General features: G+C 37.7%; 2 protein-coding genes across 9 annotated transcripts in view; both read right to left on the bottom strand.

Moving 5' to 3' along the window:
- IMMT (inner membrane mitochondrial protein) overlaps positions 1–27,049 on the bottom strand; it is a 348,633-nt gene that overhangs the window by 101,337 nt on the left and 220,247 nt on the right. The gene's annotated exons all lie outside the window — the stretch shown is intronic.
- LOC139153504 (charged multivesicular body protein 3) overlaps positions 6,339–27,049 on the bottom strand; it is a 32,982-nt gene continuing 12,271 nt past the window's right edge. For 5 of the 8 annotated variants that reach the window (XM_070727513.1, XM_070727512.1, XM_070727516.1 and 2 more), the window contains 2 exons: positions 23,631–23,746; positions 20,220–22,227 (listed from right to left, as the gene is read on the bottom strand). In XM_070727513.1, the coding sequence (XP_070583614.1) occupies positions 20,697–22,227; positions 23,631–23,746 (1,647 nt within the window). In that variant the 3' untranslated portion in view covers positions 20,220–20,696. Of the gene's footprint in view, positions 6,716–8,392; positions 8,508–9,271; positions 9,394–12,702; positions 12,883–13,704; positions 13,766–16,025; positions 16,423–20,219; positions 22,228–23,630; positions 23,747–27,049 lie in introns of those variants that run through there. The other 3 variants (XM_070727517.1, XM_070727518.1, XM_070727519.1) reach the window with 3 other exon arrangements.

Raw genomic sequence — 27,049 nt, forward strand, 5'->3', positions numbered from 1 at the left:
CTGCGTCACTAGGAAAATAGTTGAGCAAAGATCCTCTAAATGGAAAGCTACCTAAACTCTTATGCTAAAGAATATGCAAATACAATTGCTCAGGGTTTCCTGAAATCATGGCTTTCAGAAGAAATCAGTTTTTACCACAGGTATTTTTAAGTTAAAAACTTAATGAAATACAACAGAATTTGGAATGTCTGTCATCAGTCATGACTGTCATAAGTCGAGGCATCCAACATGACCAACTCAATTTCATGACCTTTTTTTATGACGGACATATAATGAACAAACTACAGTGGTACCACTACCTAATAACGCCTCTACTTACGAACATTTCTAGATAAGAACTAGGTGTTCCAAGATTTTTTTGCTTCTTCTCAAGAACCATTTTTCACTTACAAACCGAGCCTCCGAAACTGTAACCGGAAAAGACAGGGAGAAGCTTCTGTGGGGCCTCTATAGGAATCTCCTGGGAGGAAACAGGGTCTGAAAAGGTGGGGAGAAGCCTCTGTGGGTCCTCTCTAGGACTCTCCTGGGAGGAAACCGGACTGGAAAAGGCAGGGAGAAGCCACCATGGGACCTCTCTAGGAATCTCCTGGGAGGAAACAGGGCCTCCACCCTCCCTGTGGTTTCCCCAATCGCACATGTTATTTGCTTTTACATTGATTCCTGTGGAAAAAATTGCTTTTCCTTACAAACATTTCTACTTACGAACCTGGTCATGCAATGAATTAAGTTCGTAAGTAGAGGTAGCACTGTAGTCATAAATGATTCATAAAGCATGAACCTGGTGGGATCAGGTATACCTGTTAATGGCTGTGCTTGGGTGTGAGAGACATGGGCTTGGTGAGTCTGGGAGTTGTTGCCACTAAGCAGGTGAAGGTGCAAGTGAATTACTGGAGCAAATTGTGACTTTCCTTGCCAGCTTCTTCATTGTGGGAAGCCAACAGGAAAGGTCACAAAATGTCATGTGATTTTGGGAGATTGCAAACTTCATAAATGTGAAGCATTTATTCTGGCATTCGACCAGAATACCTCCGGAACCGCCTTCTACCGCACGAATCCCAGTGGCCGATAAGGTCCCACAGAGTTGGCCTTCTCCGGGTCCCATCGACCAAACAATGTTGTTTGGCGGACCCCAGGGGAAGAGCCTTCTCTGTGGCGGCCCTGGCCCTCTGGAATCAACTCCCCCCAGAGATTAGAACGGCCCCCACCCTCCTTGTCTTCCGCAAGTTACTCAAGACCCACCTATACTGCCAGGCATGGGGGAATTCAGACATTTCCATCAGGCTTTCTTATATTTTATGTTTCATATGTATGTGTTGTATGGTTTTTAAATTGTTGGGGTTTTTTAATATAATTTTAATATTAGATTTGTTCCATTGTTATACTGTTTTTATTATTGTTGTGAGCCGCCCCGAGTCTTCGGAGAGGGGCGGCATACAAATCTAATAAATTGAATTGAATTGAATTAATGCAGTTTGCAATTATGTGAACACAAGGGTGCTCTAATGGCCAGGACTTTGAGAACCATTTATAAATTTCCTTTTGCAGTGCTATCAGAATTTTGAATGGTCGCCAAATGAATGCAGCAAGCAAGCGACTGGTGTTATCTTTGTCAATGTATCTCATCCTTCTCAGTATGGATTTATTAAAAATATAGGGATCAAATAATTTTCATTTATTAACTGATACCTTGAATATAGTTCGAAACAGAATTGAGTCTGCTCTATAGATACTGGAAATAGCTTTTGATTTGATTCAAATTAATTTCTTAAGCAAATGATGAGTAGATAAGGATTCCTATTTTATTTTATTAAATGGGTAGAAATGAAGTTGGGGGGAAATAATCAAAGACCAGCACTTGCCTTAAGAGAGTTTTATACACAAACAGCAAGGTAGTAAGTGGTAAAGTAACAACCAAAGATCCTAATTTTAAAAAAGGATCATCAGCCAATCCAGCTGCAGAATCAGGATACAACATACAACCATATGCTGTACATGAATCAGTGTACCACACAAACCAACTTAAGCTAAAGCATCCTTAGTAAGCCAAAATTCTCTGCATTACCAGAAAGATAGAATCGAGATCACTTGAAGTAGTTAATTCCACTTTATAATGCCTTGTACTTGGAATACTGTATCCAATTTTGATAGCCACAATATTAAAAAAACGTTCAGTCTTTGGAAAGAATGCAGAGAAGAGCAACAAAGATGATTAAGGGGATGGAGGATGAAACATATGAAAAATAGTTTCAGGAATTGGGGTGGTATTCATTTTAACATTAATTTTTCTCCACACTTAATGAGATTTGTGTCAGAATTTGTAGCAATTCAGTCGGCACACAAGCAAATAATTCAGCAGGATTCATTTGTAGAAGAAACTTCTTTATATACAAGAATATAAAACATGATGCATGTATATAATACCCATGCAGCTCTTCCAACGTGGTAGAGAGAAGTAGCAGCAGCAAGTACAGGAAGAAGCCAGAACCAAGAACAATCTTGAAAGGATAAACAAATTACAGTATTATATATGCAGAATAGTTAAGCTAAGCCACGCCCAGGTTCTGAGCTATCTCATTTGGCTCACAATAAATGCTGTGTCTCAGTTGCCAAACAGTTCCCATTGGCTGACTTGTTGTTATAGCTATTCCAGTTCATAATTTTTATACACTGCTAGTTTGGATGCGTTTTATATCTAAGGCAAAATTCTCCAAAATTTATAACATTTTAACTATTATTTAATTCCACATATTTAAAAATATTCCTAGTAGACAGCATTCTTTTTAAGTATCTTTGAGGCCATTTGAAGTTGATCTGTGTCCTCACGGTCACCTGAGTAGTGCAAATGGTTTGAAGATTTCTTGGTTGCAGGATGGAGGGGTGTTTTTTCCCTGTCTTGTATTCCTTCACTGTTGATGACATGTGCAGTCTCTTGGGGATGCGTTTGTGTTGTCTGCATCTCAAACTGAAGTGCAAATAGTTCCTATAGTATGCAATGGCTCTCTAAAATGATGCAAATAACCAGCTGTCTGCTAGGAATATAAATCATTCCCCACCATCCAGTCAGAGCTGAAGAAACATTGGATGAAAAAAGAAACATTTTTGAAGAAAAAAATCAGGAAGTCCAGTTACCTTCTGAAAAAGCACCTTTGAGACAACCATGACTTGGATGATTGAGAACTTCCATAGATATTTTAAAAGTTAAAAACAAATTGAGCAAGGGCGCTCTATATTCTTTTAGCATACCACTATAGAATGTTATACAGTGATACCTTGTCTTACAAACTTAATTGGTTCCAGGACAAGGTTCGTAAGGTGAAAAGTTCGTAAGACGAAACAATGTTTCTCATAGGAATCAATGGAAAAGTGATTAATGTGTGCAAGCCCAAAATTCGCCACTTTTGCCAGCCGAAGCACCCGTTTTCGTGCTGGTGGGATTCCCGAGGCCCCTCCATGGGAAACCCACCTCCGGACTCCCGCATTTTGCAATGCTGCAGGGGAATTCCAGCATCGCAAAAATGGGCGCTTCGCTGGCAACGGAAGTCCGGAGGTGGAGTTTCCCAGCGAGGGAAGCCTCAGTGGCTGCGATTTCGCTGAGGCTTCCCTCGTTGGGAAACCCCACCTCCGGACTTCCATTGCCAGCTGAAGCGCCCATTTTTGCACTGGTGGGATTCCCCTGCTGGGATTCCCCTGCAGCATCGCAAAATCCGGAGGTGGAGTTTCCCATGGAGGGGAGCCTCGGGGAATCCCACCAGTGCCAAAACAGGCGCTTTGGCTGGCAACGGAAGTTTGGAGGCTGGGCATCCCAGTGGTGGCGGCGGGTTCGTAAGGTGAAAATAGTTCAGAAGAGGCAAAAATATCTTAAACCCTGGGTTCGTATTTTGAAAAGTTTGTATGACGAGGGGTTCGTAAGATGAGGCATCACTGTATATGTAGAAAACTCACCCTCCTTTTTCTGTCAGAGGTTGTAGCCTGTACTTTATGGTTATCAAATGTACTTTTCACACACTCTGTATTTACATTTCGGAAGTGTATTTTCCAATGTAGTTCCTTCAGCACTGGTGCACAGCATGTGGATTGCAATCTGGGACAGTTCATTAAACATAATGCTTATTTAACCATGGCTTAACATAGTCCCATTTTTTTCAGTCTGAAGTTATGATCACATTACCAGCTTTTTAAAAGTACGTTTTTTGTGTGTGTGGTGATATATCCATGTTATGCAATAAAATTATATGCAATAATTTTAACAATTAATTACAATAATATATGCAATACATTTTTCCAATAGCTACTTATGGGTGATAATCTTTGACTCTGAAAAAGGGAGCTAGGAGGAAGGTCAATGTCTTTAAATTATTATCCTGGAGATGACTATTCCGCATCCCATGGAGTACGAAAATCACAAAGAAGTCCTAGACCAAATCTCACAAAAATACCAGTAGGAGCCAAGATCACCAAATGCTATTATTTTGTTTGGCCATGTCATGCAAACTGTCAGTCTTGCTGGGAGTGATCAGAGGAAAAAGGACAAGGGGCCACCTAATACCTGCTGGATGCACACTAAAGGATGACACTGGCATGATCTGGGTGTCAAAATTGGCTCTTCTGTGGACATGTGGACTTCAACTTCCAGAATTCCTGAGCCAATGCTAGCTCACGAATTCTGGGAGTTGGAGGTCCACATGTCATAGAAGAACCAGCTTTGCCTACTCCTGATCTGACAGATCTGAAGGAGGCAGTATGAGACAGGTGGGCATGGAGAGTGCTAATTCATAGAATGATTGAAGGTTAGACACAACTGAATGGCTGACTGTAATGAATCCAAATTATGCGTAATGTGCTTATTTTCCACTACTCACTATGAGAAGTTTCACATTAAAACATATTCTTTGTACTGTTTCCATCTTCTCTTAACAGAATCCACAATGGTCTGAAAATCGATGTCTCATCTAGATAATTGTCAGTCAAGCTGATATTAGTTAATCCATTAAAGGTAGCAATGGGGTGGGGGATCTTTTACTGATACAGTACTTCAAAGTTGCCAAATAAGTTTTAATTCACATATCAAAAGATAAGGTCTGTAAATACAAATAAGAATTAAAAACTCCCAGCAGAACTGCATTTTTACAAGAATAAACAACGCACACACACACACATACACAGAGTCACCCTAGAATCAACATGTAGACATTTCCATGCCCAGGACAAGCTCCCCTATAAAAATTGTTGCTGAATGCCATTTTTCTGCAACTGCCTCTAAAGGCAAACTTTGCTTTTAGGAATAAATTTTCTTTCCTTACAGCTGTCTGGATCTCATTTTTATTTATTCTTGCACAAACCTGGCCCAATTTGGAAACTCAAATAGTTCTTCTGACAAAACCCTTCCTGGAATCATTCAATATTATACTACCATAAATGCGCCTTTCGCCCACTAGCAAAAGTATTACCCCACTGACTACTCTCCTATACATCAAAGGCCATTTTAAAATGTGATACACCGTTTTTGGATATAAAACAAGTCCCTACTGAGTAAATTTATATAATATGCAAAATTAAATCTGAACAGACTGGCAAAGGCAATTTGTTAACTCAGTTAACCAATCCCTTCCCATTGACCCGCTCCAAGTTTTGGTTACTAGTGGAAACTGGGAACATGATGTTGCCATCTTTGTAAAAGGCTACGTATTAGTTGAATGGTGTCTCTGCTAGTTTTTGTATAATAAATGTTGGCAGTTTGATGAATAATCTGAAATTCTATGAAGCGATTGATGTACTGGAGAGTTTGAGGACTCCTGTCATGCAAGATACTCCCAGGAGTCTCCAATTTTTGTTTGATAGTAAATATCATTAATAACTAGGAATGCCACCATTTTTATTTCTAGGAAAGCTTAAGGATCCATAGGTATGTTTGGAAATACAGATAATTAAAGTCTGAATCTTTCACTGTGCTAGTCTACATTTAACATTTAGAACTAAAACATTGATTCCTTTCTAATGGCATGGTATAAAAAATATAAAATGTTAATTGGGCCAAGAACTTTGCCAGATGACAAGAAAAATATCAGTGGGCATATTGGTGCTCCTAAGTACCTTGTTGGGGACTGCAAGCCTAGGCAGTTTCTTCTTTTTAGTTCTTTTTTAGAAAGGTAATTTTCCCCTTGAAATGCAACTTTTGCACTATTTATTTGCAATGAACTATTTACCATTTTTGTTATTCTTAGCTGAGATTGTAATAAAGCATTAAAACCTGTTTATTAAAATCCAGTTAGTGCTTTAAAAATCTGTAGAATGCTACTGTGATATGTGCAATCCAAAAATGCATTTGAGGAAATCATAGGTAAATCATACATATTTTATTTTGTTTGACAATATACTAGATTCTCTTTATTATGTCAGAGATGTTTTGACCTGACATACAATGATGTGGCAAAAAGGGTTAAAAAAAATATTTCTGAACATAAGCGCACAAAAAATAGAATATATACAGGAAAAACTTCTGTAAGAAGATTTACATTATAAAGGCATGACAGAATTGCCTATGGCGAGATAAATCCGGCTGTGCAACTGCTTTCCTTTTAGCTGCGAAGTGTAGCTAATCTTGACTGCATAGCTTCAATATCTTCCTCTTCATCCTCTGCAGCAGCTGCTGTGGCTCCTTCAGGCTCCTGCTCTGGAAGGGCATCTGTAACCTTACTAGGTGCCTTACCCAAGGCTCCTGCAGAAATAAATCAAAGCAAGCAGCTGAGCAACAAAAAAGGAACATTGAAAAAATTTAAGAATAATCTTAAAAGCAGTTTGGTCTAAAGATTAAGTCACCAGGCTACAAATCATCTGAAAACCAAGACAAATAGAAAATAATATATGTATGTAGTTTAGGATAAACTGTGGAGTCACTGGTCCTTTCTGAGCTTAGTTGTTTTCTTGCCTGATTGTTGTTGTGATAGTTGATTGCAATCATCCCGATGAGCACATATTAAAATCAGGATTAATAACAGACTAACAGTCATACAATAAACAATAGCCTAATCAAAGAACTACCAAGAAGAAAACAGCACTCCCACCAACGCAAACAAAACCAGTGATCAGATATAAATAGAAAACAAATCACATTTCTTTCTACTGAAGATATTATGTTGTTGGGTAATGAAATGTCTACAAGGAAACAACCAAACACAGAGAGTAACAATGACTCCACAACCAGGACAAAACTAGACCATGACTAAAAGCTAATAAGAAACAAAGAATTTTCACAAAATGCTTCATTGACAAGAAAAATCTAGAAAAACAATTTTGTTTCTTAAAAATATATAGCAACATTAAAAGCATATATTCATGCAGCTCAGCTATTAAGATGAAGGAAAAATTATTTTCCATGTATTTTGCTTGTATGTGTTAACTTTTAGGACTGTTATGTTATAAAATTCTTTTCAAAACACTTTGTTTAAAGAAGCTCCTAGATTCAGTGTTTCTTAACCATGACTAACTTAAGATATGCAAACTTCAGTTCCCAAAATTTGCCAACCAACACAAGAGTTGAAGTCCTTAAAAGAAGACTTAAGAAACACTAGGAAAAGTATGATTCTTATTGAAATGACTTGATTAATTTAAACATTAATGTTTATGCCTATTATTGTTACATGACTTTAATAAAAATGTCTCGTTTGGAATAGATTTTCCTATTCTTTTTTTTTTTTTTTAACCTACTAAATGTACTACAGCCCATCAATAAAGGGTGTGAAATTTCTGTAGAGGATTAAATTCATATTAGAACATAATATTAGGTCAAAATGAAGTTGGAATTGGATATGTACTTTAAAGAAATGCAGACTGCTTCTAATTTTAAAATCTCAATGTTATGAAATTTTGACAATCTCACCACCTCTGTTAGAGAAAATATAACATAATAGATAACTGGATACAGTGAACAATATTGCCCAATTTCTTCCCTCACAAAACAATTTCTGATATCCATATAATCACCATGATTGCAAGACATAAAATAAATTAATCTAATAAAATATGCTTATAGAATGTAAATGAGATAATGATTAAAAACAATACAAGCAGAGTATGTTTCAAATAGTATGTGTGTGTATACATACTAGCATTTAGTTTAAATTTAGAATTTAGTCCAATTAACAAAAGCCGCTCCAAGTTTTCAGAGAAGGGCGGCATACAAGTCAAATAAGTAAGTAAGTAAGTAAGTAAGTAAGTAAGTAAGTAAGTAAGTAAGTAAATCAGTCAGTATGTCAGTGAGTCAGTAAATAAATAAATAAAACCAAAAATAGATTTTTAAATTAAAGTATTGACATGACAAAGAAAAAAGAGCTATATATTCATTAATAAAATATGATTCATAGTAAAGCTGTATGGACATTTATGCCTCACTCACCAGCAGTAATTTCAAACAAAATTTTGTCAATTTCTAGCTCTGCTTCCTCTTCCATTTCTTCTTGGTCTTCCATACTTTCAAAAGTATCCTCTAGCATATCTTCTATGATACCTGCCTAAAGGATATGCAAAAATTAGACCATAATGTTATTTATATGTACATGATAATAAGAAACCAATCCTCCCAATCACACCTTTAAAATATCTAACTATGCCAAACTAACTTCAGCAATTCAATGGACTGGAATATATGGCAAGCATTTGCTCTGAGCTGATCTTAAATCTACGAAGGAAAAGGGCATGTGAGACCAGGAGATCAGGAACCACAAATAGAAAATCCATATTTTAAATCTATTTGCATTTTTCATATAGTTTATTACATTTTAAATGTGCAAATGATATACAGTGTTCCCTCGATTTTCGCGGGTTCAAACATCGCGAATAGCCTATTCCACGGTTTTTCAAAAAATATTAATTAAAAAATACTTCGCGGTTTCCCCCCCTATACCACGTTTTTTCCCACCCAATTACGTCATATGTCATCACCAAACTAATAATTTTTGCAAATAAATAACAAAAAAAAATATTGTTAATAAATAATTATGTTTATAAATATCAGGATCACTAAGTGTCTTATTCAATGGTGAGTACCAGGAATAATGGTGAGTAAATGGTTGTTAAGGAAATGGGAAATGGTATTTTAGGGGTTTAAAGTGTTAAGGGAAGGCTTGTGATACTGTTCATAGCCAAAAATGGTGTATTTACTTCCGCATCTGTACTTCGCGGAAATTCGACTTTCGCGGGCGGTCTTGGAATGCATCCCCCGTGGAAATCGAGGGAACACTGTACCCATTATACTTTAATCAGCTTTTAATCTCACCTTCATCATTTCTTTGGACAGATCTCTCATTGTAGCCTGAATTTCAGGGATTTTTACTAGGTTTTGCATAGCTTTCATGACTTCTGTGCTCTTTTGCAGGGAACCAGCTACCCTGAGGACAGCTGCGAAGAGAAAGCATGGAAGGTTTTAAATCAAACTGAGATCAATGGAAGAGAATCTTTGGCATTGAGACTGTCACGATTACCCAGATAAAGTTTCCCATTTAATTCAGAGGGGAGTAAGGATAATCAAGATTACCAAATAGTAATATTTTTCCTCAGAGCGTAACTTTCTAAAGATCCATAAGAAAGAACACATCTTTAAATCTCCGGCCTTTTTCCAATTGTTCTATAATACTTTAAATTGTACAATCAAGGAAAAATAATATTCCATAAATACAATAATGCAAAACAACCATAAAGTGCTAAACATGGTTTATTTTGCCCTTTCAGTAATGTTTTCAAAAACTAAGATAGTTAATAAATGAGCTGTGTTAACATTTATTGTATCAGTGAGTGGATTGTTAAGCAAGAAGTAGAATTTTTAATTTTCAGAAATACTATTATTATTATTATTATTATTATTATTTATTACATTTGTATGCCGCCCCTCTCAGCAGACTGGGGGCGGCTCACAACAACAATAGAATATATTACAAATCTAATAATTAAAAAATCATTAAAAAACCCCTTATTAAAAAACAAAACATACACACAAACATACCATGCATAACTTGTATAGGCCTGGGGGGAAGGAATATCTCAATTCCCCCATGCCTGACGACAGAGGTGGGTTTTAAGGAGCTTACGGAAGGCAAGGAGGGTAGGAGCAATTCTAATCTCTGGGGGGAGCTGGTTCCAGAAGGTCATGGCCGCCACAGAGAAGGCTCTTCCCCTGGGTCCCGCCAGATGACACTGTTTAGTCGACGGGACCCGGAGAAGGCCGACTCTGTGGGACCTAACCGGTCGCTGGGATTCGTGCGGCAGAAGGAGGTCCCGGGGGTATTCTGGCCCGATGCCATGAAGGGCTTTATAGGTCATAACCAACACTACCCAATATTTTACAACCTAGAAGTATTTTTTTGACAGAAAATACTACATTTCAGATCACAATTGAATCTATTTTTGGACACCAGCTTGCCTGAGGATGTTAATTGGGCTGCTTCTCAACCTTCCCCTTCCCCACCTGTGGGGTGTATTAAAGTCTCTGGTACACATTTCAACTAAGCACATTGCAAGACAACAATGCAGGTGGAAGAAAATCACGAATCCTTGGTGTTCTCTGAGCTTGGCTATTTTTTATGCAGATGTTTGATTAACCAAATTAACTGACAGGAAATTCCGTTCCTTGCTAGTATTGATGATTTTATTTAGTTTGGGTAACAAAATGTCTACATAAAAACAAAACAAAACTCAAAGAGCACCAAGGATTAATTTCAATTGTAAGCTACAAATACTCTCCTTTATCGAAGAAAAATAATCTCAAATCTAATAAGAATACCAGTACAAGTTCATTACTGAGTCTACTTTGTGGAGACAACAAAATCTTTCTTTTTTCCCTTTACTGTCACATTATCTCGGTTTCACTCAAAATAATTTATCCAAGTGATTTGGAGCTTTTAGGTTGTGGTCAAACTAGAAATGACACCAAACCCTTGATAGCTCACAAATAAGCAAGTTTATTATTACTAAGACTTTCTTAATTGCACACTTTCTTAATCTATACCAAAGTTGATATTGGAATTTCAGTATGGTAGTCAGTGGTCGTTACATGATCATTTCATTCCATGTTTCCGACGCCACTTTTCTCAATTGTGCTTGCTAAGTGTCTGGGCAGGTAATTCAGCAGATGTAGAAAAAGAACTGCCTATCTAAAGAGAGCAGACAGTTCCCCTCTTATAGGGTTAGGGAGTGGGCTTTTTCAGTGATAATCCTCTCCGAAAACTAGAATGTTCTCATTAATTATGTTTGGTACCATTCTTACTGTCTTTTCAGTGCTAAAGATATTTTCATTTTTCCATGTATGTTTCAATAGTATGTTTCACTTTGTTACTTTTAACTTAATGGCTTGGTTTACATTTTGTTTATTTACTGATATTTATTTTGCTGATTTTATGAATTTTCCAGCTGTGTATGTGTTAATTTTTAACTTATTCTCTTGAATTGTAAAGCTGATTTTTTAATGGGAAGTAATATAAGTGTATTAATTTTTTTGAAAATGCCACATAATTTATTTATTTATTTGGTCGGATTTCTATGCCGCCCTTCTCTGCAGACTCAGGGCAGCTTACAACAAGAAGAAAAGACAATTCAATATAACGAGTGACACCCAACTTAACACTAAAACTAATAATTAAACCCCAATAGTATAAAAAGCATTCATTCATAACCACACACAATCATATGTACGACCGGAAGAAAATGTTAAGCTCAATGGCCCCAGGCCCACTGACAGAGGTGAGTTTTTAGAAACTTGCAAAATACCAGAAGGGTGGGGGCGGTACAGATCTCTGGAGGGAGTTGGTTCCAGAGGGCCAGGGCAACCACAGAGAAGGCTCTTCCCCAGGGCACTGCCAGCTAGCTTTGCTTAGCTGACAGGACCTGGAGAAGGCCAACTCCGTGGGACCTGACTGGCCGCTGGGATACGTAAGGCAGAAAATGGTCCTGTAAGTAACCTGGTCCTAAGCCATGTAGGGCTTATAGGTCATAACCAATACTTTAAATTGCACCTGGAGACCAACTGATAGAGGACAGGAAGGCCTGGAAGAACATTGTGCATGAGATCGGGATGGGCTAGACACTACTTTGCAACTAACAACAGTTTAACAAGTTTTAACAAGTTTTATGTTTTCACATTGCAATCCATGACCTTTATTCTTTGCTGCTTAATTAAGGTCAAAGGCTTCTTTCAGAAGCATTATTCTGATTATATAGACAAAGAGATAATACGCAGATCACTGCATTCCAGCATAGATAACTTGAAAATGATTTAGTACCTCTAGATATGTTTGCAAAAATCCAGTTAGTAACATGGAATCATGATAGCTCAAGCGGGATTCCAAAGTTTAGTTATTACATTTATGTGCTGCCCATCTCTCCAATAAGGCAACTCTGATGCAGGGCAGCACATGTGCACATAGTTTAGAACAGTGTTTCCCAAACTTAGCAACTTGAAGATATCTGCACTTCAACTCCCAGAATTCCCCAGCCAGCGAATGCTGGCTAGGGAATTCTGGGAGTTGAAGTCCAGATATCTTCAAATTACCAAGGTTGGGAAACACTGGTTTAGAAGGACTGTTTTTTATTCAAAACACTAGTATTAGTTTTGTGAGTTGGTGTATTAAGCTTACATTTTAATTAATATATTTTATTAATAATAACATTAATATCTATATGTGGGGGCCTGGCTATTGACCCCCAAAATAACCTTACCTAGTTGGTTCTTCATCCCCATCAGGACTGAATTCATGTGGGCCCTGGAAGCATAGAGTTTACTCACAGCCTTGCGCGAACGGATCATTTCCTTGGCCAGGACAATACACACGTCTTTTTGCCCCTTTTTTGCAGCATCTTTAATTGATCTTTTCACTTTTTCTTCTTCTCTCTGTATATCTGAATTCAAGAAAAATATAAGTCGGCTTTATTTCAATGGTTTATTTCAAGATTTTAAACAGGAATTTCCTGAAATCACATTAATATGGGAAAAGCAAGTGATTGTTTTCTTGTCAGCAAGCTATACTACAGCAACAAGAATTTACCATTAACACTGAACATCCTTTCTTATATTTTTTCACCTCATCAAAAATGCTCTTTCTAAAACTATGAAGTGGGTTTTAGTAGCCATGTTTTCTGTCTTGTTAAGAAATACATTCCATTTTTTTTAGTAGTTCAAGGTAACTTATATGGGGATTTCTCTTCATTTCATCCTTTTAATAATGAATCAATCTACTTAGGCTTAAATAGAATGATTTTATATTACTAAAGCGGGTTTGAAACTGGTTTCTAAAGTCATAGTCCAATCTTAACTACCACTTTTCATAACCTTTTAGATCTTAATATCCAACTGTGAAGTCTAATATGATTTTTTTTTTAAATTCCATGAATATATTGACACGTTTAACTTATTTCGGAAGAACTTAATGGCCATCAATATCTAATATAAGTCTTGAAGAATTTAACAAGGAGCATGGTCAGGGGTATTTAGGAATTTAACTAAGAATTTAGTTCCAGTTGCCCTTTAATCAGGGAAGCATACAAAAAAGGCAGCTATATGAAATAATCAAACTACCTTAGGATAAGACATATGGAAGCTGAGCTCACAATAGATAACCTAGATTACTTATGGCAGAAATGTGAGCAACAATTTTCTACCACTAACCAAATTAGAAAAAGGTTAACAACATGTTATCCAGAAAAAACTGTGGGAATACAGACCTCTAATTTGTCTATCAATCACCCTTATTTCTTTCCGTATTTTCAGTGACCATTCATTGACCTGAAGATATAAATATTAGAAATAAGTTTAAGAGATTGAGCTCAAAATTAATGAACTTTTGTTAATGCAGGGAACTTTCTCCACTCAGGTAACATTCTCCAAACCTAGTCCTTTCCCATGTTTTTATTACAATCATTTGAGGAATGAAGGGAATTATAGGCTAAATATCTGACGAGAGAAAGCAGCAATAAACAGGGAGTCCAGGGAGAAATTATTTTGAAATTCCCTGATATTTCCCTGACATTTGCCTGTAACTTGCAATCTAGTTAAGGTGCAATTGTAGATGACATCATACCAAATGGCTAAGCCATGAAGAAATATCAGTAGCTGAGGAAGCAAGTTGTTGCCACAGTTATGTTCATTTTTGCTTGACTCTGCCAGGCAGCACAATCCGATTTTTTTAACATGATTTTCCCCTGACTTTTAAACATTTTAACACATTTGTTTTTTCCTCCTGATTTATTCCAATTTTTTCACGAATTCCCTGATAGTTACCTGATATTTCCTGAACTGCTGATTTCCCTGATAATTCCCTGATTTCCCTATTTTCCAGGTTTGCTGGACACTCTGAATAAAGCTCTGTGAGGCTACTGTGACGAAATCCAACAAAACTCTCTGAGGGACCAATTTTTCACTCTGAGGTCATAAACCTTGAAAGGCTGTTCTTTGAGGCATAATCACATAAATAACAATGCCATTTTATAATGGAGTTCTTTCTCAATGTAGTTTACACATTTGCTATCAAATCAGAAGGATTATTCCTTAGGCATATCCTCCAAATATGTATGTGATGTAGAATAATTACTTGGGCCCTGACTTTACAAATTTTGACACCATGAGAATTCATTGGATTCCATGAATCTCCTATACACCAGAAATAACCATAATAAAGCATTCGGTTTGCACAAGCTTAGCCAATGTACTTGGTTTGCACGTAATCACTTGTCCGGTCCCTTACCAGACACAGGATATGAAATGTATTGTATGTTACTGACCCAAGGAATCACAGCAACCAATTAGGTCCCACAGAATTGGCCTTCTCCAGGTCCTGTCAACTAGACCAGTGATTTTCAACCTTTTTTGAGTCGCGGCACATTTTTTACATTTACAAAATCCTGGTGCACACCACCAACCAAAATCATTTTCTCATTTCTCTTTTTCTCTCTCATTTCTCTCTCTCTCTGTTGCTTTCTTTCTCTTTCTCTGTCTCCCCCTCTCTCTTGCTCTTTCTCTCTGTGTGTGTCTCTCTCTCTCTCTTACACCACGCCAGCAACAGCGGCATTGGGAAGTAAACGCGGGGCGGTGGCAGGTTGGTCGCCTGTGAGCGGGAGCTCTAGGGCGGAGGCATCGCCGGCAGTGGCTGGACGTGTTGCTGGACGCTGTACATGCTGGCGCTGCACTGGGCATGGGCACAGGGCTGGTACCTCCGTCCCGGCCCAGCCAGTGGGCCAGTGCCAGTCCCACGCACATGCCCAGCGCAGCGCCAGCATGTACAGCGTCCAGCAACATGTCCAGCTGCTGCCGGCGGTGCCTCCGCCCTGGAGCTCTTGCTCGCAGCCACCGTCCCATGGTTACTGCCTGGTGCTGCTGCTGCCAGCGCGCTCCCGGCTCCTGCCGGGCCCCAAAGCTCACCTGCCACCGCTGTCAGGGAAGCTCCAGCCGGGCGGGGCACTGCAGCTGCCATAAAAACTTGGAAGGCGCGAAGAATGAAGCTCAGCTTCCGGTCTTGCAACTTTTTGCTCTTTGCGCCCTCAGCAAAAAGTTGGGAGACTGGAAACTGAGCTTCCTTCTTCGCAGCACACCTAACCATGTCTCGCGGCACACTGGTTGAAAAACACTGAACTAGACAATGTCGTTTGGGGGGACCTAGGGGAAGACCCTTCTCTGTGGGGGCCCCGGCCCTCTGGAATCAGCTCCCCCCAGAGATTTGTATTGCCCCCACCCTCCTCACCTTCTGTAAAGGCTTAAAGACCTATCTGTGCCGCCAGGCTTGGGGCCAGGCTTGCCCCCTGTCCGACAAATATAGTATGTTTTGCGATGTGAATGGGAATGAATGAATGATTTTAATATGTTAGTAGAGTTTTTTCTAGTAAAATTAATTGAATTTTTAGACTGTACATTGTACATTGTTTGCTACGTTGTGAGCCGCCCCGGGTCCTCGGGGAGGGGAGGCATGCAAATCCAATAAATAAATACGGAAACGAATAGTCCCCCCCCCCGCCCCCCGTAAACAACGCAAGCAATCCTGGTTCAAAATTACCTTTCAATAAACGTACAAGAACTACGCTGCGTGGGAGGATGTACCTGGGCAGTCGCCCCTCCCTGTCCAACTTCACTAAGGCTCACACGGGGAAAGGTGGGGAAATGACTCAGAAGGGAATTAAAACAGGCGAAAGGTTTTGCCCGGCAGCGGCGATCAGCACCTAGGCACATTATTCCTTCGCCAGGTCCGGCTGCCTGCCCTTCAGACCTTCCCGCGGTTCATCCTCCACTTTCGGCCCATCCACTCCCACCTTTGGTCCCCCGAACTTCTCTCCCACGACCATTACCAGTTCTTTAGGCGGCTTTTCTGGCGTCTTCCCAAACAAGCCCATCTCCAACAGTTCTAGCCCGATTTTTTTTCCGGCTTCCGGTCCCGGCAGTGCTTTCTACGGGACAAATAGGAAGTGGAGTAAACTATATAGAGAGAAAAGGGTAGAGCGGTCGTCCTCGATAGTGATACTAACTCCCCCCTCCCACTCCTCACCCCGAGATGGAGGCGTCTTTTAATATTAGCAACAGCAGGGTACAGGCATGCGCACCCCTTTTTTCCCCTGGAGCAGGAGGAGACAAAATTGGCTCGTCTATGACTTGTGGACTTCAACTCCCAGAATTCCTGAGCCAATCATGCTAACTCAAGAATTCTGGGAGTTGAAGTCCACATGTCATAGAAGAGCCAACTTTGCCTACCCCTGCCCTGGGAGAAAAACAAATGTTTTACTAAGGAAAAACTTGTTTGTGTTAGTCTTCCAAACTGCAGGCGTTTCAGGATATTGTAGTTGAAGAGGAGTTAATACAACAATTTAATAGTGGGAAAGAATCGCCTGGCAGGATTTTCAGTTCCTATTAAATGCTAATCACAGTAATCCATAGACGGCTGAAAAAAAGTTTCCGCAGCTCTGAGGTACTGTACAAGAAATGGAAGAGTATTGACTCTGAAAAACTTGTATAATGGCGTGTAAGCAGGCGGCTATGTGTAGGGAAAGTTGGTAAGTCTTTGTTGAATCGGTATGAGGCAGATGCTAAATAAGTCATTGTGAGATTTGCGGACCACAGAAATGGAATTAGCAAAGCCTCTCCCCTCTACCTTAGAAGGTATTTAATTAATTTTCTTTCTACCTCAGGGTAGGATTATTGACTTCGTGCTTCGTTACAGGTTCTTTGGTGTTTTCAGACTTCTTGTTCCAAAGATTCCTTAACAGCTGGAAAGTAGTAATAAGCAATTTTTGAACGTGATTAGAAAAAGAAATATGTGAGCATAATATCCCCCTAAGGGTATTGATCAGAGTCTGAGGAAGATGACTATTCCCTCATTTCCAGTGCTGAAAACCTTTCAGAGACTTCTGTTTTGCAAAGAGCAGTTATCTGGAGCATTTGTAGCAGATCTCTGGTGCTCTCCTTTATCTGGAAAACCAATTGATTCACTGGTTCTTCATTGCAGTGGTCAGGTCTCCCTTTTGCAGAGACTTTGTATCAGAATTGATCCGAAAAATCCCCATATGTCTGGTAGAACAGTTAAAAAACTATGAAAGTACAGCCTTTCTGCTTAGCTTGTTCTTCAACTGCAGCCAGTATTTTAGTTCTCTTTGATTTCCAACATTTTATATTCAAAATAACAAGACACTTTCTTCTAGCTGCTGCAGCATGCATTGGCTGCCGATCAATTTCCGGTCACAATTCAAAGTGTTGGTTATGACCTTTAAAAGCCCTTCATGGCATCGGACCAGAATACCTCCGAGACCGCCTCCTGCCGCACGAATCCCAGCGACCGATTAGGTCCCACAGAGTGGGCCTTCTCTGGGTCCTGTCAACTAAACAGTGTCGGTTGGCGGGCCCCAGGGGAAGAGCCTTCTCTGTGGTGGCACCGGGTCGCTGGAACCAACTCCCCCCGGAGATTAGAACTGCCCCTACTCTACCTGCCTTCCGTAAACTCCTTAAAACCCACCTTTGCCGTCAGGCATGGGGGGAACTAAGACATCTCCCCCTGGGCATGTTTAAATTGTGTATGGTATGCTTGTGAGTGTGTATCTATTATATGGGGTTTTCTTTTTAAATCTTAAATGTTTTAAATGTATTCAGATTATTTATGATTTGTTTTTCTCTGCTGTGAGCCGCCCTGAGTCTTCGGAGAGGGGCGGCATACAAATCTAAATAATAAATAAAATAAATAAATAAATAATAGACTGAATTTGTACTAATTGGAAAATTTAACAAGAGTTTAGCAGCTTTAAATCACTTTAAACTGTTAATTGCAATAACATTCATGTTTTGTTGTCCTGTACCTCTGCATAACTTCAGGGTAATTCATTTTTCTAATGGAGGAAAATCTTGTATTACTCTGCCTCCATTTCTTTACTTTCCTTTTATTGCCTTTTATTTCACAAGACTTTCAAAAAGAAAAGGTGACTTGTTGGTTTTGCAGATACTCCTCATAGCAACAACTAACAATCAGGTACATTAAGTACATGGATTTTGAGGCAACATACTAGGATTTTGTTTTCTCTTTTTCATTATGGCAAAGAAAGTGAGACTTTTGTTCTACCATATCCACTAGTTTAGAGCAGTGTTTCCCAACCGTGTGGCAACTTGAAGATATTTGGACTTCAACTCCCAGAATTCCCCAGCCAGCTAATGCTGGCTGGGGAATTCTGTGAGTTGAAGTCCAGATATCTTCAAGTTCCAAGGTTGGGAAATACTGGTTTAGAGTATGATCACCACGAAATGACATTTTTTCATTCTCCTTCAGTAGTTCAGGATCAATGGAAATAAAGGGGTTGAAGAATTGAAAGCTTGGTAGGATGGAAGTTCTTTCCATCAAAAACAAAATTAATAATTCATCATCAGGCAAGCGAATAGAACAACCAGCGATTTTTCAGGAATCTGCATCTCCAATCCTTAAGTAAACAGAAAAATATGATGGCATACATTATGCAATCCCCTTTGTGAATCCTTAATCTAACATAATAAAAAGCTATGGTTCTTAAGGATTTGAGGGTTTTTGTCAATGAGAAAACTGCTACAATTCTTACTGCAGGATAGGTTGGAAACAGTTGGAAAGTTTAAGGAATAGTGGGCTTAAGTACCTGCAAGTGACTGAATTTACAGGTAGATACTAAGCAGGGGGATATGAAGTGAAGCAGGAGGCCTGACTTGTTTCTATTAGTAGCCCCTGCTCTGCACCTGTGATTTTTTAAGCAGTTCTGAACACATATTTAACATTCTTTTAATGTAAAATTGTTATTTTAGACTTAATATTAGATTTGTCATTGTATACTGTTTTATCACTGCTGTGAGCCGCCCCGAGTCTGCGGAGAGGGGCAGCATACAAATAAAATAAAATAAAACAAATAAATAAATAAATTCTTCCAAAGGAAAACAAAATCAGTTTTCAAAATAGTTTGATAGATCATTAACATTTGTATAGGGAAAAACCAAATTTGGTAGAAATTTTTAGAGATTTGTGGCTGCCTGGGTCTAACAGTTTTGAAGGCCACAAATATCTGTGTAGCTTTATTTTGTATATCTGCAGCTTATCAAGCCAGCCTATTGTGATTTATTCAAGAATACTGATCACATGTTAGAATAAAATAACTATTCCACAAACCATGCTTAAGCCATTTATACCTTCAAATGGTCTGTGAACTCAGTACTTCTTTCCACGATAAAAGCCTTGTCCCTAATCTATACTTTAAATGTATACCAGTTTTAAATACGTTTTGTTGATTTTCAGCTATAATGAAGAAAAAGAAAAAGATCTGCCAGCTATTAACAATAAAATACAAACATACAGATGTCAGCATAGGCTTAAAGCTTTTATCTGGCAAATAACATGTTAAATTTGATGCTGGGTGACAATCCTGGGGAAGAAAATGCTAGGAATGAGACATTAGAAATAGGTGAATTCTGAATAACAATTTCTGTCAATCATGGCAAGAGATTTGCTCAACCCACTTCCCATTTTTTCAGGAGTTAATTTCAGATAAAACATTTAAATAAAAAAGATATAATAAGTTTTATTTGATATACATGAGATGAAAATGACAGTGTAAAGAATAATAAGAGACAAATTTGAAATGTCCAGGAGACCAAATGTTTGTCTGTGAAGTGGAATTCGATTTTTTATTTTGCAGAAAGGCTAGCATATAATGATAGCAATTTAACACAAAAATGTTCAAATGATTAATATTGAAAATTATTACTCTTTCAAAATAATTTATTTTCATGAATTTGTTTTTAACTTTATAGTCACAAATAATACATTTATTCAACAGAAGTGTGCTGAAAAAACGCCAAAAGAAACATAAATAAAACAATTATTTTTGTTGAAATTGCTATGTTCACCCTAATCTTATGATGTTAAACATTTGCAGACGTATACTTTTGTTGATAAACACCTGGTTTTTGTGCTTGCAATGAATGCAAACAAAAATGAATATTAATTTAAATTTTCAAATGTTGTAAAGGAAAGCTATAATTGTACTAACACATATTTATTATTTCAACATACAAGGCAACCAAATGATTATGTCATCAACATTTGCATCTTGTTTATTTACTTCACTGCACTAACATTTAAACTTAAACTTCAAACCACATGGTCTGTTTGTGACTAACATTTAAATGGCAAGCAGTAATACATAAGAAGTTACAAAGGAACATTATTAGTATACAGTTAAGACAGGCTGTGATTTGATAAATGCTGATGATGTACATATGGCTTCTTTTTCTTATAAGATGCCCATCTACAGACAGGGCAGCAATGTCGCCCCCCTACTAACCACATCACAATGCAATTCTGGTGAAAGACATGGCCACATGGTAAGCCCATTAACAGACACCCATTTATGAAATTCTCTAGACATACAACACATTCGGTACAGTGCAACATGCCAACTGGCCAAGCTGACCAGTCAGGCTCCAAATCATCTCTAGTACTGTATGATTCATATGACTTGGCTTTGGCACATGAACAGGTTTCAGCATTGCAAAAGACTTCTCCTTCACAAGGATTTAGAAGGGTCCTTCTCTCATCCTCAAATAACTCATTATTCGGAACATCTTTGCATTCACTATCTGAGTCATTTTCACTTTGGGAGAGTTCCATCATTTCCTCTTCTGAGTGTCCGTCAAAACATTTAAATCGCCACATAGGTAAATTTTTTATATAATCAGTTGGTATCAGAGGATGAAGCCACAAATCAGGGAAAGCTAAGCGATCAAGAAAGAGATCTGGGTCTTCATCCCAATCAGATTCAAAGGGGAAATGCTGAAAAGATGTGATTGGATGGAATAGATAACTGGTGTACCAGTCCCAAAGGCTTGACAGCCATTCTAAGTTATTGGCATTTATTTCATCATTGTTATTATGTCGTCTTTTTTTCTCAAAATAATCAATTAATAAACCATGTCCCAGATATGTGCTGAGGAACAAGGCAGGGTGTGATGAGTAGAACATCCAGTCAGCTCTTACCCATGAAGCGAGGGTTGTTGTATTAGAGTAACGGAATAGTTTTAAACTATATTCGTAAAAACTATCTAAATAAGGTAATTGCAAAAATCCCAGAACTGGTAGCCAGGAAATGATTAAAAGAGAATTATAAGTGCCTAAAGTGCTTATAAGAACAACAAAGCGCTTTATAGTAGCACCTTGGGTGATAAATAAGTCCATCCATGCCATCAAATTAACTAAGACTAAACTTAAAACAAATAAATCGTTAACTTCAGGTTGTAAAGATCGCAAGAAGGAGTCCATAGCATGAAGGGATATAAATTCACCAGTATTATTTCCATACCTGTAAATACCTTCAGGAGTTCTAAGAATATAAGATGGTGTCTTATAAATGCCCATTTCTGCAATGTGACTCTTGTTGTCCCAGTTTTCTACATTCACAAAAATAAACTCGACTCTGCCAGTAAATTTCACACTTAGTGCAGAAAAGAAAGCTGGAGGCTGGTCTAATTTAGCAAACAAATATATTTTCACTCTATACTGGTAACTTTTATTCCATTCTTCTTTCAAGTGTTCTGATTTGAATATTGTTTTGATTCGAGAAGCAGCATGGGCTGTTATCCATTTGAAAATATGTTCAGTTTCAATTTTACGTCCACTATATTCTTTAAGCATTACTTTCCCTTTGGATGTACTTGTTTGTGGAACTGACATAATTAATGTAGACCTTACCCAACCTCTTCTTCTGCAGTATCTACAAAGAAAACATTCAGTTAAACTAAATAGTAGTTTAAAAATACTTCTTATAATGATAGATTAATCTGTATTAATCTGGAGATTTAACATGTCTAATACTGTATAGTCATTTCAACAGAACTTGAGAAAACCCCACAAAAAATTTGAGCTCAGAATTTCTGAATTTACTTAATTTAAGTGATTAGTTTTGCTATGAAATGGGAAAGAGTAGAACTGTTGACCATGACAACTTGGCAACTGCCTGTTTTCAAAAACAAAATTAACTTATTAGAGCCATTTTAAAAAGTGAAATATATCATAAGTATAGAGACATGGCAACAAGGATTCAGAACACAGTATTAAGGAAATATCAGGAAGTTGACAAAAACAGGAGGAGGAGAAGGGAAGAGGAAATGAAAGGTGCACAACAAAAAATAGGGAAACTGGAAGAAATGATTACAGTGAAGCGCAGCAAAGTGATTACAGTAAGGGAAGAAGGGAAGGCAGCAGCAGGCATCAAAACCAAGATATCTGACTTAAAAAAGGATACTTTGGTAAGTACATTCCTGAAAAGAAACTGAAGATAAATTTAATCAACCAATCCCAAACATACTCAGCTATAGAAGGGTATGAATAAAGACACTGAAGAAATGACATGAGCCATAACTGGGATGAGAGCAACATTTTGGAAGAGTACAGAATATACATTATGGAGCCTGAATTGCGTGCAAAACTATTGTACATTCAAAGTTTTTCAAGGGAAAATGAATTGGAGAAAGTGGATTAACTGATCAAAGAAGATTGAATGAGAGAACAATGGTCCGTGAGCCGTGATGTAATTTTATTTTCTTCTAAGAGTTGATTAATACTGAATTGAATTAATGGCATGCTGACAAACATGGCTTTTTTCAATTCAGAACTGCAATTGATAATATCCCTATAACTGAAAAATAATTCTTCCCCTCTCTGAGACCATTCCAAAATCTAGTAACTCTGCATGTTTCCATTCAAAGCATAAAGAAACAGCAAAGATCTTGTCATCCGTTCTTGCTATTTTGGATTTCTTTCACATCTCTTAGAAGATCATAGCTTTAATTGTGGCACATCTTCATGTCTGGAATAATGATGTAATACAGAGAAAAAGGACAATATGCCAAATAATACTAATTGTATCTTGCTTTGGAAAAAAACAGAATCCTTGTTGAAAGCAACCTTACATAGTCAATATTTTGAAACACACAATAGTTTTAAAAATAAATAGTAGTTTGCTTGATTGATAATAAAAATTAATATTGCAACCAAGAGAAATTTAATTTACAAAATTTGATACCAGTAAAGTGTAGATGGCTATTATTTATCACCAAACAACCTCTTCCTCATTAATTTTTCTTCTAGTTGGTTACAATATTTTAGAGAACATACCTGGGGTCACTGGAACAATTAAAAGTGCCTGTACGTATACCAAACCTTGACACTTTCTTCACCATTTTCTCCCAGTGGACTTTTCCCATTAAAGGGCTCCTATCATTTGCTATGACCTAAAAAGAGAGAAAGGAAGGAAGGAAGGAAGGAAGGAAGAAAAAGAAAGAAAGAAAGCTTAAATATTTATAACTGGTCAAAGACTACATATTTTGTAACAGTGTATCATAAAAAAGCATTTTTATTCATTCAGTTCCATCTTTCAACTAAACTGTTTACCATGTATAAAGCTTGTCTTAATTTAAATTACATCAGTGTTTTCCATTACATATATAGATAACATATAATTGAATTTTGATGGTGAATGGAAAGCTTCTAAAAATGTGTACATCACTAAAACTATTAAGATTTATATGCTAATAGGGAAAATAAACCCTGTAAGTATAGTATAGTGATAGGTATGGCTGATTGTTAACACAACTGGGGATTTTAAATTGTTTGTTTAGACTTAATTTAATTGGATTTAGTTATTGTATTTGTTGTTTTTTATATGCTATAAGACCCCCCCCCCCAGTCCTCGGAGAGGGGCAACGTATAAGTCCAATAAATAAATAAATAAATAAATAAAGATTATGATAAGCATATTCCGAGTATTCGGAGAGGGGCGGCATAGAAATCCAATTAATAATAAACAAACAAACAAATCAAAATTCAATTAACAGAAAAAAATCCATAACCATAAAAATATGTACGATATCTCAAAATAGTATGAATCCTTTGTTTAGCCCAAGCATCTTGACAAAGTAAGAATAAAATTTCAAGTATCCAACAAAACCAGTTTTGCATGTGATTCACAATCAAAACTATATTACTCACCAATTAATAATGAAATGCACTACCAGTTTTAAAACAAGAAATGAAAATTCCTCTACTTATTTTAAACAATGAAAGAAAAAGGAAGATCCATAGAAATTGTTAAATTCAAATAATTTAAGAATAATTTAAGAAAAAAATTAAATGAAGTAGACACTGTTTTGAGTACAACCTCTCACATTTTGTAAATATTTAAGTATATTTTTTCATGTGAAAACATTGAAGAAATGACAGTTGGCTACAATGTAAAGTAGTGAGTATACAGTTTGTATAACAATGTAAATGTGCTGTCCTCTCAAAATAACACAACACATAGACATTAATGTCTAAATTGCTGGCAACAATTGAAGTCCAATTCAAAGACGGCAAATCAAGGAGAAGTTGGCAAAACAAAAATGAAGAATATGTATTACCAACCAAACAGATGGTCAAAAACTGCAACATTCACATTTTAGGAAAAGAGCTGCGTGGCTTGTAAAATAATACTGTATTTACAATTTGTAAATAAAAAAATACTATTTGTCTTTTTCTGTCTCCCTTCTAAGAGATACCTAAGGGTACCAATTGACAGTCCAACTGATTGCCATTATCTAAGTGAAGCATAACAATTCACTTTGACCATTTGCACCGAATGAAATTTTCCAAAAGAAACCTATTACGTACTAAATGGCAAGAGCATTTTGCTACTTCAAACCATGAGCTCTTTGTATACAATTTTTAGGTACAGCAGTCTTGTTACAAAGTTACAAAGTGAAGCTCTTCTGGACTGTCACCTAAGTTACTTGTAGCCCCAAGATTTAGGAAAGATTGTTGGCTTTAAGATGTTGATAACTTAAACCAATAATACAGTAGTTTAATTTCTAAAATATTCTATTGACAATTTCTTACAAAAATTATAAACTGTTAGTCATTTGTCTTCACATTTTTATCTACTACAGTACTGTATACTACAGTATAATTACTAGAATTTCACAGTTTTTTCTACCCTGTGACTAATATTTTCCTCAACCATCCATTACAATCTCAAGATCCCATTTTCCTGGTCAAGACATTTTTGTTGTAGACAAAACATGCTGTGAATCCCATAGGACTTTAAAAAATCTATTTATAAAATATTAAATTGGTTTTCATGTCAATACTATTATTTTAAAATATAACTATCCATAAACATCACTATGGTATAGTTTGCAAAAATTATAAGGGATCATACAGGATTATATCAATGATCGGACAAGACTTTGTCCTACATTTTCATATATGTAAATGTACCCATAAAACTAGTCTTGTCTGATCATTAATATAATCCTGGTTTTGAATATTACATAGAATGATCAGCTTTAATACTTTGAAGAGAAATGTCTTATTAATATTTACATGCTTTGCAGAATAATACATATAACATAGTTAAAGATGAACAATTACAGTACAGTATTTTCAAGTTAAAAGTAAAAGATGTTTTCTTTTACATGAAAAGTGATTGGCAGTCATAACGAACTACCATTAAAACTAACACTATCAGGACATGTAATCTATTTTGGAATTTTGATGGGGAACATCAAATTTCATTTCAATTCTGGCATCTGGATCTGGAAATATACTTTCTTTAGTTCTGGGTATGGTGCTACTTCCTCTGATGGACTATATCACCTGATAAAGGTGTTAAGGGGCTTCTGGAATATCAAAAGAGATGGGGTTAATCTAATTTAATGGGAAATGAATGCTTCCTAAGATGGACACCACGGTAGAGAAAGCACTAAATATAGGTGCACTATTAATGGTACCTGCAAGCATATCTTCTCTGCCCTATTGTTCAAATAAATACTGTATTTCCCTAAAAGTAAGACCCAGTCTTATTTTCTTTGCGCCCCCCAAATAAGTGCTAGAGCTTATTTTCAGGGAAACACGATTTCAGCCTGCCTGAATGTCCCCACCCCCAGCACACACACAAGAGCTAGCAAGCATGTGGGGATTGACCTTATCCGGCAGCAGCTGCAAGGTCCCTTAATTGGCGTACTCTGGAGCTGCGCAGAGTTGACGGCACAGAGTGGAAGGCAGATGATCCCGACATGTGCAGTGGAAGGCAGGCAACCCCAGCATTCAGCATGGGCTGCATGCAAATCAGACATGAAGATGAACCTCCTGCAGCCGCCTGCTGCTCCAGTCCACCACCACTCGACTTTCCCATGGCCTGCAAGTCCAGATTGCCTGCCTCCCCCCCATGCCTCTGCCTGTTGCTCGTGTCGCGGTGTGAAGACGAGCCCCCCGTGGCCAACTGCTGCTTTGGCCACTCAGTTTTCCTGCAGCCTACCCAGCCCATCTGGATTGCCTACCTACCCTCTGTATCTTTGCCTCTGTCCGCTGGTGATGTCGCTGCGTAAAGCTGAGCCTCCCGCTACCGGCTGCCATTCTAGCCCACTTCCACTTGGCTTTCCCGTGGCCCAGCCCGACTGCCTGCCTTCTCCCCGTGCCTCTGCCTCTGTCTGCTGCTTGCACAGATACTCGGCTCATCTGTGCTGCTTGAGCTGTGGCTGCTGCCAGACACCATCAGC

Source organism: Erythrolamprus reginae, chromosome Z (genome assembly GCF_031021105.1).
Source record: "Erythrolamprus reginae isolate rEryReg1 chromosome Z, rEryReg1.hap1, whole genome shotgun sequence".
Lineage (NCBI taxonomy): Eukaryota > Metazoa > Chordata > Lepidosauria > Squamata > Dipsadidae > Erythrolamprus > Erythrolamprus reginae.